Raw genomic sequence first — 12,556 nt, forward strand, 5'->3', positions numbered from 1 at the left:
CCAGAGGAGGTGGCCTCTGAGCTGAGTATTAAAGAGCTGGCAATGAATTAGTCAGGCAAAGCATATTCCTGACAGAAGTCCAGTGTGAATAAAGGGACAAAGACAAGAATAGCACAGTGCACCACAGAGTTCAGCGTTGCTGGAGGGTAAAGCTGTGGCAGGGAGTGGTGAGCGATGAGGCCGAAGGGGAGGGCAGGAAGCAGGTCATGAGTGCATTGCTGGCTGCCTTACCAGCTTAGCTCTTCTCCCGTAGGCAGTGGGGAGCTGCAGAAGGGTTTTAAGCAGTGATGTTACTGGAGATTATTTTAGTGGCACTGGAGAGAATGAATTTGAGGGAGACAAAAATGTGAAAAAGTGTAACTTCTTAGGAGGCATTTGCATAAATGAGTAATAGACTTGTGTTTATATTTAATAATCATAGCTAACATCTACTTAGTACTTATATGACAGGTAGTAAGTTAGCATAATGCAATAGTCTTAATATTTCACACAATCTTATGAGTAAATATTAGTATTATTTTCATCTGAAATAATGAAACAGACATAAACAGTTAAGTAATTTGCCCAGGGCCAGTATCAACTCAGGCATTTTAGTAAGTCTTATGTTCCTTTTTTGAGACAGGGTCTCATTCTGTTGCCCGCACTGGAGTTCAGTGGCATGATCTTGACTCACTGCAACCTCTGCCTCCCAGACTCAAGCAAGTCTCCTGCCTCAGCCTCCTGAGTAGCTGGGATTACAGGTGTGCACCACTGCTGCCCAGCTAATTTTTGTATTTTTAGTAGAGACGGGGTTTCACCATGTTGGCAGGCTGGTCTCTAACTCCTGACCTCAAATGATCCACCTGCCTTGGCCTCCCAAAGTGCTAGAATCACAGGTGTGAGCTACTACGCCCGGCCAAATCTTATGTTCTTAATCACTATCCTGTTTGCTTAATTTCTGTCTCCTGTATTAGAATGAAGCTCTATGCAGACAAGGACTATGTTGGTGGTGTTCTCCACTGTGCCAACACAACTATTTGTTGAATAAAATCAGTGAATAACTAAGTGGAAGAAATAGTGGAAGAAATTATGTACAGGTTTAAGAAATCGTCATGTACTGCTTAACTATGGAGACACTCTCTGAGAAATTCATTGCTAGGCAATTTCATGATTGTGTGAACGTCATAAAATGTACTCACACAGAACCTAGAGGATATAGTGCACTACACATATAGGCTATCTGTTATAACCTATTGCTCCTAGGCTACAAACCTGTAGAGCATGTTACTGTACTGAATACTGTAGGTAATTGTAACACAATGGTAAGTATTTGCATATCTAAACACAGTAAAGGTAATGTGTTGCCTTACGACGATGTTAGGTGTTATGACTGCTAGGATATGACTAGGTGATAGGAATTTTTCAGCTCTAGTGTAATCTTATGGGACCACCATTGTACATGCAGCCCATCATTGACCAAAATGACATATGACTGCAGTTGGATGCAATATTGGCATCCAATTATTTGACCAGCTTTGGTGATTGTTATGGACTGAATGCTTGTCTTCCCACAAAATTCGTATGTTGAAGCCCTAACAATCCCCAGAGACGCCTCTAAGGAAGTACAGTGGTTAAGATTAAATGAGGGCATAAGGGTGGGCCCTAATCCAACAGGACTGGTGTCTTTCTAAGAAGGGAGGACCAGAACCTCTTGCTCTCTGTGGGCATGCACTGAGGAAAGGCCATGGAGAGAAGGCACCCATCTGCAAGCCAGGAAGAGCGTCCTTACCAGAAACTGAGTTGGCCAGAACCTTGGTCTTGGCTTTGAAGCCTCGAATTGTGAGAAAACAAATTTCTGTTGTTTAAGTCACCAGTCTATGCTATTTTGTGATGACAGCCTATGCAGACTAAGACAATGATTAATAGGATGAGGTGAATGCAAAGGAGAGCGTTCTAGCCAGGGTGACTAAAGGCACAAGTGATGCCACTTATTGGGGATAGAGGCCCATGAAGAGGAAGAGGAGAGATTTGCTGAGATTAAGGAACAACATTAACTATTCTGTACTTAGAGGTCGCCTCACTCAAACATAGAAATATAGAAGTTAGGTATTTAAAACCATTTATTCAATAAATGTTTATACATCCCCTAGCCATGGTGGTCACTGTACTTGCCCTGATAATACAAAGTAAATAAGATTCATTCTCTGCCCTCAATGAACTTACAGTTCAGTGGGGAGAAATATTGTTCCCTTTTGTAAACCTAGCACTCTAGTGTGAAAAACCATTTTCCTCTTCCCCACTGCTAAAGACTTGCAACTCGTAAGAAGTAAAAAGATAAAATCCCATATCATCACCTGTAACTGCAGAGTTGTTTAAGATTGGACAAGAGAAGGTATATAGAAATGTTCTGTCAAGCGCAATATGCATGTTAGCAATTACTGTAATTATAAAGCTACATCACTGACCTCCAGAAACTGGAGGTGAATCAGTCATGGGCAGCAATCAGAGGTGAAAAAGCTACCTTTGAACCCTGTGGGTGGCAGGCATTCCAGGATGGAGGAAGGACTAAGATGGGTGAAGCAGGGAAAGAACAGGCTTTGGGGTCCTACAGATGTAGTTCACATCACAATTCAGTCAGTTATTAGTTATGGAAAGTTGTACAAGTCATGTTATTGATCCGAGCTTTAGTTTCTTCAACTGTAAAATGGGGTTAATAACATCTACCCAGGAGGGTTGTTCTGAGTATGTAAAGGGCCTGGCATGGTGCCTGGAAGAACTGATAGTGCTCAATTAATGGTAACTGTGGCTTCTATTAATATCATTCTTCTACCTTCTAAGGGATTTGTTGGTGGTTAAGTTACTTGAGATGCAAGGAAGTAAGAAAAATGGAAGAGCTATTAAAGACCTGCTTTAAAAATTATTTTTTAATTAATTATTTATTTATTTTGAGACAGAGTCTCGGTCTGTCACCCAGGCTGGAGTACAGTGGTGCAATCTTGGCTCACTGCAACCTCCGCCTCCTATCTCAGCAATTCTCCTGTCTCAGCCTCCCAATTAACTGGGATTACAGGTGTGTGCCACCACACCTGGCTAATTTTTGTATTTTTAGTAGAGATGAAGTTTCACCATGTTGGCCAGGCTGGTCACCAACTCCTGACCTCAGGTGATCCACCTACCTCGGCCTCCCAAAGTGCTGGGATTACAGGCGTGAGCCACCGTGCCCAGCCAAAAAAGTTATTTTTAAAGGCAAAGAAAAGCAGTTCAACCCAGATTTCATCTCCTAACCTATGGTGCAAATGTATACTCCTAAAGAAAATGACCACTATGTTATACGGCTTGCAGCCTGAGGACATCCACCTTCTTCATTATGTCTCATATTCTATCCTAAGCAGATCTACCAAACACTGTTAATAAGGGGTCTCTGAAGGCAATGCTTCTCAAACTTTAATGTCACATAGGAGCCACCTGGAGGCTTGCTAGAATGCAGATTTTCATTCAGTGGATTTAGGGTAAGGCATAAAATTCTGCATTTCTAATATGTTCCCAGGTGAGACTCATGCTGCTCTTTCATGGACCTTACTTTGAGGAAGTAGCAAGGCTATAAAAGGAAGTGGAAATATCTTCCTTGGCATAGTATTCTCTATAATGGCTTGCTTCTCTTTAGTGATCTACGTAAAAACAAAGTAGCCATTAATAGAACACTAAAGGAACTTTTTTCAGACCACGTTTAGAAACTCTGAACAGGGATTCATTTCAGATCAATATCAACTTTTTGGAACAGCTTACTATGTACAAGGCACTGTGTAAGGTGCTGGGGATATAAGAGTTGATATGACAATTCCTACTTCAAAACACTGCTCATTATGCCCTGTATATTGCTAACCTCCTGAGGACAGTCTTCTTGTCTCCCCTGTTGCCTAAAACTGTACAGATGTTTAAAAAATAGTAAATGAGGCTGGGTGCAGTGGCTCTCTATTAAAAATACAAAAATTAGCCAGGCTTGGTGCTGTACTCCTGTACTCACAGCTACTTGGGAGGCTGAGGCAGAAGAATTGCTTGAACCCAGGAGACAGAGGTTGCAGTGAGCCGAGATGGCGCCACTGCATTCCAGCCTGGGCGACAGAGTGAAACTCTGTCTCAAACAAACGAACAACAACAACAAAAAAAAAAACAAACAAAAAAACCTAAACAAGTGAATGAATGAGTTCATAGGAGTTTCATTTAAAATATCTTCTGCCAGCATATGACAATGACACACTGCTCTGTGTCTTAACTATCACTTTTAAGAGGTGACTGAGTTAAAATGAGGCCAGTAGGGTGGGCCTAATCCAATCTGACTGGTGTCCCTGCTAGAAGAGAAAATTTGGTCACACAAGGAAACACCAGGGATGCATGCATACAGAGGAAATACCATGTCAGGACACAGAAGGTGGTGACTGCAAGCCAAGGAGAGATGCCTCAGAAGAAACCAAACCTGCCCAGACACCTTGATCTCAGACTGCTAGCCTCCAGATCTTTGACAAAATAAATTTCTGTGGTTTATGCCCCCCAATGCCCAGATCTAAGACCCTACTTCTCTAAGATACACAAAATATCAGCACAATTCTAAGAGTGGATAGATGAACCTCAAGTTGCAGTGGGAGCTATGAATGCAAGGATTAAGGTGAGATGGACTGAACAGGGAGAAACAGCAGCCGAAAATGGACTAAAATAGCTGCCATATATACATTTCTCTCCCTTTTCATCATACCAACACAAAGTCTAGGGCTGTTCTCTCAAATCTGAGACTGAAAGTAGCTTTTAGACCTTTTTCCCCCTCCCAGGCTACATTTTAATATTTAATATGATTTCAAAATATTGTGGCAGGAACAAGACCCCAGATTTGTTTGTATTCAAAGTTCTAAAGATTATTTATGATGTTAAAGTAGTGAGATTGAATTTTTCCTTTTCCTTCCTTCTTTCCTTCCTTCCTTCTTTCCTTCCTTCCTTCCTTCCTTCTTTCCTTCCTTTCTTTCCTTCCTTCCTTCCTTCCTTCTTTCCTTCCTTCCTTCCCTCCCTCCCCCCCTTCCCTCCCTCCCTCCCTCCCTCCCTCCCTCCCTCCCTTCCTCCCTTCCTTCCTTCCTTCTTTCCTTCCTTCCTTCCTTCCTTCCTTCCTTCCTTCCTTCCTTCCTTCCTTCCTTCCTTCTTTCCTTCCATCCTTTCTCTCTTTCTCGCTTTCTTTCTTTCTTTTTTGAGACAGGGTCTTGCTCTGTAATCCAGGCTACAGTTCAGTGGCATAATCATAGCTCACTGCAGCCTTGGGCTCAAATTATCATGGATTACATTTTTGACAAAAAAATTTATACAAAATGCAGTCAAATGAGAGTACTGCTAGCCACAAGGAAGCTAGATCTGAAGCCTGAATCTGAAGTCAAGGGATTGATTTTTTTGGTTTTTGTTTTTAATAAACATTCCAACTCATATCAGATGAGTGCCTCCTTCAGAGGAGTCATTCTGGAAAGTTCTACATTTATTCTAATTGTGTCCCTGTTTTCAAATTATGATGTCTGGAGTTGCTTTCAGGGTTTGTGAGATAGTCTTTTGAATGGTCTCAATGTTGATTCTTGAAAGTAGATTTGATTTTAAAAAACAGTCAAGGGTTCTGGGCGAAATCTGGTGAACTAGGGGGGCAGTCAAACTGTGTAATGCCAAGAAGAGTGACTCTAATGTACCCAGGCTGATTTTTCTTGAGTGAATTTATAGTCACCAGAAGGCACTTTCTGAAGACAAACTCAGACATGAAGTAAACAAGTTATAAGCATGACATCAAGCCTGAGTTTGGGGAGGAGGGTTGGAGGATGGTGACTGCACTGAAGGAAACCCCACTCATTTGGGTATGCAAGTTTTCTAGGATCTCCTCTACCCAGAATATTTCTTCAGGTTCAGATCTATCCTATTTCACAGGACCACAGTTCCCAGAATTACAAGGATCCTACTGCCTTAGTCAACTTTTAACCCCCAATCTGAGTACTTCCCTCCCCCCTCAAAGACAGCATCTTGTTCTTTTGTACAGTGGTGGGATTACAGCTCACTGCAGCTTTGAACTCTTGGGCTTAAGTAATCCTCCCGCCTGAGCTTCCCAAAGTGCTGGGATTACAAGCATGAGCCACCGCACCAGGCCCTGAACCTGAGTACTTGATATGTGTGCAGCCAATACCTGATGGGAAGTTAAATATGGGGAAGAATGTCTAAGGTGTTTGGGTTTAGTCTACATGATTCAAAAGGCAGAAGAGTTAGGAGGATTTGGAGACACAAATTTCTGCTCTATATGGGGAAGACATTGTCAGCCACTGGAGCTGTCCAGCAATGGGACTAGTTTGCTCTGTAAATAGCTTTCAGCCCTGGGAGTTTAAAGCAAAGGCTGCTTGTATGGGAACCTGTAGAGGTGCCTCCTGTAATAGGTGGGGAGCTATGCAATGACCTTCAAGGGCTATCTCCGACCTACACAGTATCTGACACTTGGTAGGCGTTGGAAAAACACTGGTGGAATGGAATAAATAAGGAATATGTTGCATCTTGTGAGTCAAGTAGAGGGGAAGAGGCCTGGGGCTCAATCAGGAGCAAGAAGTGAGGTAGAAGTGAGATGAAAATAGCCAGGGAGCCAAGAGGTAGAGTCTTCCTTGGGTTTTTGGTACCATAGGAGAGAAATTGCTTTGGGTACCTAGAGCCTCACGTGGTTAGGAAAGGATAAAACCTTTGAAGGGGATAGGAGTTGGGGGAGAAGATAGACTCCTGCTCACCCTTCTTAAACTCCTCCAGTACCGTGTCCAGTCGGGTGTCATTGAAAACACAATGCAGGGGCCGGTTGTAGAAGCGGGTGACAGTGAGGAGCGGGGTGCAGTCGTCGGGGTCCACGAAGGCCAAGTCCTTGACAAATAAAATGTCCACAATGTTGTGCCGCTGGTCGCCCTCATACACTGGGATGCGAGTGTAGCCGCTGCGCAGGATCTCGGAGACAGTGGCGAAATCGAGCACCGCGTCTGAGCGCAGCATGAAGCAGTCTCCCAGGGGGGTCAGCACCTCCTCCACCACTTTGGTGCGCAGCTCCAGGGCACCCTGTATGATGTTGAGCTCCTCCTTCACCAGGTCGCTGTAGGGGTCTGCGGCCCGCAACGTCTCCAGCAGCTTCTCCCGCGTGTAGAAGGTGCTTATCTCCTGGCGCAGCGCCCAGTCCAGCAGGCGGCCCAGCGGGTAGCACACGGGAAAGGCGGCTGCCATCAGAAGCCGGGTCAGGCACACGCTGTGCGAGGCGATGGCCAGCCCATGCCGCGAACACACTGAGTAGGGGCAGATTTCGGCGCCCAGGAATACCGCGCCGGTGCACACGAGCGCCGGCAGCCAAGGGAAGTGGATCCCCTCTTCGCTGTAGTCTTCCCCGGTGCCCCCGACGCCCGGCGGCAGCGAGGCGTACAGCCAGCCAGCCAGGGCCGCGTTGGCTCCGGCTTGGCCCAGGAGCAGGGTGCAGAGCAGATGGGTCCCCCTGCCGCGAACGGCCTGCACGCGGCGCGCCTGCTCCTGCTCGGCGGCCGAGCCGCTGTTCCGCAGCACCCGTAACTCCACCGGGTCCAGCGACAGCAGGCTCAGGCGCAGGCCGCTGAACAGGGCCGACAAGGCTAGCAGCAGGAGCGCCCCGAGCGCCCGCAGCCACGCAGGGGGCAGCAGGTCCCCGCCTGGGCCGTACAACCGCGGGCGGACGCGCAGCAGGAAGCCGCCGGCGGCACCGTGGTGGTGCCACGCGCGCCCATCCCAGGCGCAGAGCGAAAAGAGCTTCCCGCCACCGCCCGCGCCGCCCCGCTCCGCCTCGCCCTTGCGCAGCTCCCGCACTCGCACCTGGACCAGGGCCGAGCCTGCCACGCCCCCGGGACGCAAGGGCCCCAGGACTTCCACGTCCGATGCCCAGTCGCTCTGCTCCCGGCAGCGCTGCGGTCCCGGGGGGCGCGTGGGGACCGCGCTAGGGGCCACGCTGCTACCGCCCGGGGGCTCCTCGATGAACACGAGTCGCGGAGCCCAGTCGCCGGTGCCATTTTCCCCCGAGGAGAGGGTCGGTGAGGGCACCGGTGCGGCGGTCGCCGGCGGTCCTGGCTGGAAATAGACACGCAGGAGGAAACTGGTGCCTTCGGCGGCGCGCAGGGTGCCCCCTTCCAGGGACACGCGGCCTCCAGCAGTGTCCTCTGGCCGCAGGCCCAGCAGCCAGGCGGCGGCGGCCGGGGGCCGAGGAGACAGGGAAAAGAAGAGCAGAAGCACAGCGCCTCGGCTGCAGCAGTCCCGGAGCCTGACACCCACCGCTGCTGCCGCCGCCGCGGCCGCCGCCATCCTGCAACCAGCGCTGCTGCACGTGATACTGCAGAAAGCTGAGCGAGAGCTGGAGGGAGGAGGAGCCGGAGCCGGGAACCCAGCCGCAGGCAGGTCACCACGTGTACGCCCACTGCGCGCGTGGGCTGGTGGCGGTGGGCATTCAGACTCCGCCTGGGCAGGGGGTCCCCGCGGGAGGCTGGAGGTGGCCAGGCATCACCACACTGTGCGTAGCCGATACACACTTCGGTGTATCTGGGCTGCAGCCTGAAAAGTCTCGGCTTGCAAGACGGCCTCCTACTCCAAAAGTAAGGTGCCCCTCTGCGAACTCCTACCCGGCAGTAATTCCCTGCCGGCTCCACTGCTTCCCCATTGGCCCGGGAAATTTCCCAGCTTTTTGCTTCTCCTGCCACTTGCATTCCCCCTTCTGGTCAAAAGAATATTCTGGAGTCAAGTCTTGAATATGTGAAAACTTTTAGGCTCAACTCCAGCCGACCTTTCATTATTGTAAAAATTTCTGAATTATTTAAGTTCAATTCTTAGTTAAGATCCCAATGTCCATCAATATGAAACTGTTGAAATAAATGAAACCACTGTGCAATGGAATACTATATGGCAAGAAAAAATAATGAGGTGGATCCATTGTATATGTGATGTGGAAAAAAATCTCTGAAGTAATTGTAGAAACAAAGTAAGGTGCAGAACAGCAAGTATAATATGCTACCATTTGTGTTAAAATTATTTATGTATAAATTTGTACACACACATTTATATGAGATTTATTTATTTATTTATTTTGAGACAGAGTCTTGCTCTGTTACCCAGGGTGGAGTGCAGTGGCACAATCTTGGCTCACTGCAACCTCCACCTCCCGGAGGGTTCAAGCGATTCTCCTATCTCAGCCTCCTGAGTAGCTGGGATTACAGGCGTGTGCCACCATGCCCAGCTAATTTTTGTATTTTTAGTAGAGATAGGGTCTCACCCTGTTGGCCAAGCTGGTCTCGAACCCCTGACTTCAGATGATCCATCTGCTTTGGCCTCCCAGAGTGTTGGGATTACAGGCGTGAGCCACCACGACCCGCCGGTTACATCTTTTATTTTATTTTATTTGTTTGTTTATTTATTTATTTATTTATTTATTTATTTTGAGACGAAGTTTCACTTTTGTTGCCCAGGCTGAAGTGCAGTGGCGGGATCTCGGCTCACTGCAACCTCTACCTTCCAGGTTCAAGCGATTCTCCTACCTCAGCCTCCAGTAGCTGGGATTACAGGCGCTTGCCACCATGCCTGGCTAATTTTTGTATTTTTTTTTTTTTTTTTGTAGAGATGGGATTCCACCACATTGGCCAGGCGGGTCTCGAACTCCTGACCTAAGGTGATCTGCGTGCCTCGGCCTCCCAAAGTGCTGGGATTACAGGTGTGAGCCACCGCGCCTGGTCGGTTACATCTTAATGATAGTACAATATCAAAAGCAGGAAGTTGATATTGGTGTAATGTGTGCGTGTATAGTTCACTATCATTTTATCACATGTATGGATGTATGTGACCATCACTGCAACCAAAATATAGATCTATTATCACAAAGACCTAGGAGGGAGAGTTTCTTATTAAATTCCTTGTATTGTTTGAATTTACCCTGGGACTATATTATTTTTATACATTTATTTTTAAACTTTATATAGTAAAATTCACTTTTTGGTGTACTGTTCTATGACTTTTGACAAATGCATATACATGTAACCATCACAATAAAAAGTAATCCCATCACCACCCCCCCACCCTGCCAATTCTCTTACTGTCCTGTTGTAGTCAACCCCTCCCTCTGTCTTATCTTCTGGGAACTACTGATCAGTTCTCCCCTATAGTTTTCTTTTCTGGAATATCATATAAATGGAGAATACAGTCTGTAGCCTTTTTGAGTCTCCATTCCTTTACTAAGTTAGCATAATGCATTTATGATTCATCTGTTGTTGTGATTTTCAGTAGTTCATCCTTTTGTATGGCTGAGTAGCATTCCATTATATGGATGTATGACAGTTTGTTTATCCATTCAATAAGGAATATTTGAGTTATTTCCAGTTTTTAGCAATTATTAATAAAGTGGCTATAAACATTTGTGTGATGGTTTTTGTGAGAACATAAATTTTTATTTCTCTTGGGTAAATTTATCATAAGTCTGTATTACATTTTAAAATATAGTAATCCCAGCTACTTGGTAGGCTGAAGTGGGAGGATCTCTTGAGGCCAGGAGTTAGAGACCAGACGGAACAATGAAGGGAGACCCAGTCTCTAAAAAATTAAAAATTAAAAAACTTAGCCAGGCATGGTGACACATGCCTGTAGTTTCATCTACTTGGGAGGCTGCAGCAAGGGGATCACTTGAGCCCAGGAATTCGAAACTGCATTGATCTATGATAGCATCACTGCACTCCAGCCTGGGCAACAACATGAAACCTTGTCTCTAAAAATAATTAATAAATTAAAAAGGAAGAGTTATTTTACATACGACCCTTGGCACCTCTGTTTAGTGTAAAAAATCATCCCTGTGTGTGAAATCTCATTTTCCATGGCATTTGTGACATGCCATTGTCTCAAAATACACTAGATCCTGTCCACTATAAGCTGCTTCTTGCATGGGCTACTTAAGAGACAGAAGGGAAGTTTAATCTTTTTTTTTTTTTTTTTTTTTTTGAGACGGAGTCTCGCTCTGTCGCCCAGGCTGGAGTGCAGTGGCGCGATCTCGGCTCACTGCAAGCTCCGCCTCCCGGGTTCACGCCATTCTCCTGCCTCAGCCTCCCGAGTAGCTGGGACTACAGGCGCCCACAACCGCGCCCGGCTAATTTTTTTTTTTGTATTTTTAGTAGAGACGGGGTTTCACCGTGGTCTCGATCTCCTGACCTTGTGATCCGCCCGCCTCGGCCTCCCAAAGTGCTGGGATTACAGGCGTGAGCCACCGCGCCCGGCGGGAAGTTTAATCTTAAGAGGGAACATTGAGGGATTTATTGGAAGTATGAGGAAGGAGAGAACTGGGGTCAACCATATGATTGTTTTACTTTCTTTTTTTTTTTCCTTGAGACAGAGTCATGCTCTGTCACCCAGGCTGGAGTACAGTGGTGCGATCTTGGCTTACTGCAACCTCCGCCTCCTGGGTTCAAACGATCCTCCTGTCTCAGCCTCCCAAGTAGCTGGGATTACAGGTGTGTGCCACCATGCCTGGCAAATGTTTGTGTTTTTAGTAGAGATGGGGTTTCACCATGTTGGCCAGGCTGATCTTGAACTCCTGACCTCAGGTGATCCACCCGCCTTGGCCTCCCAAAGTACTGAGATTACAGGCGTGAGCCACCTACCCAGCTGATTTTCTTAAGAGCAAAAAAGCTCTTACTTCTCTCCTGACACTTAGACTTCTTTCCCTTCCCAACCTAAACTTCTTAGCACAAAGATACCTGCTATCCTAAGGGTTTTCCCACCTCTTTTAGGCCACAGAACATTATTATCATTACAATACCACTTAACATCTTTAACAAGCTTTAGAGTTATGAAGGAATTTCTTATTTCTTATTCCAATACACAAGAGCTCTGGGAAGTAGCTATAATTATACCCATTTTACAGATCAGGTTAAATGACTGGTAGAACTTCTTTGGAGCCTAGGTTGATGCTCCCTTTACCTGGTAGAGCTGACTGAAATAAAATGTTTAAAAACGATTAGAGCAGGAATTAAAAAACTGAAATTTCTGGTTATAAAATATTACATGCTTATTAACAAAAGTTTTAATGCAGAAAAACATAAATAAAAATACACTATGACCCACCAACCAGAGGTAAACACTGTTAACATTTTTTATACTCCTTTTCACATTTTCTACATAGATAAGTAATTGAGAAATACATACACACATACACATATGTGCTCTCCATATAATTATATATTTTATAATTGAATAGGTATTATATATATAATCTAGTCAGCTCCTGTTGCTTAACACATCAAGGGCTTTTCCCCCAATGTAATAAAAAATCTTTCATAAATGTAATTTAAATAAATCAAATATATGTGTATTACAGATGTATTGAGAAAGAGAGAGAAATGTAAGAATGAGCCTATTCCCAATTGCACCAGCTCTATTATTAACAAGTGTTAGGCTTGGAAAATCAATCCACTTTTCTGGGCTCATTTCCTCATTTGTGAAGTGAAAGACAGTTTTAAGCTACCTACCCTTTCATGAGTCAGAGAGTAAGGGCTAACAT

At 45.7% G+C, this 12,556-nt stretch overlaps 1 protein-coding gene across 2 annotated transcripts in view; it reads right to left on the reverse strand.

Annotated features, from left to right (window-relative positions):
* The window catches only part of LOC105478422 (cyclin and CBS domain divalent metal cation transport mediator 1), a 67,631-nt gene extending 59,226 nt beyond the window's left edge, over positions 1–8,405 (reverse strand). Inside the window, exon 1 of one of the 2 annotated variants that reach the window (XM_011735692.3) lies at positions 6,759–8,405. In XM_011735692.3, coding sequence (XP_011733994.1) covers positions 6,759–8,331 — 1,573 coding nt within the window. In that variant the 5' untranslated portion in view covers positions 8,332–8,405. The remainder of the gene's footprint in view (positions 1–6,758) is intronic. The other variant, XM_011735693.3, reaches the window with a different exon arrangement.
* Between the last annotated feature and the right edge of the window lie 4,151 nt (positions 8,406–12,556).

The sequence above is a fragment of the Macaca nemestrina genome, chromosome 9, assembly GCF_043159975.1.
Source record: "Macaca nemestrina isolate mMacNem1 chromosome 9, mMacNem.hap1, whole genome shotgun sequence".
NCBI classification, from domain to species: domain Eukaryota; kingdom Metazoa; phylum Chordata; class Mammalia; order Primates; family Cercopithecidae; genus Macaca; species Macaca nemestrina.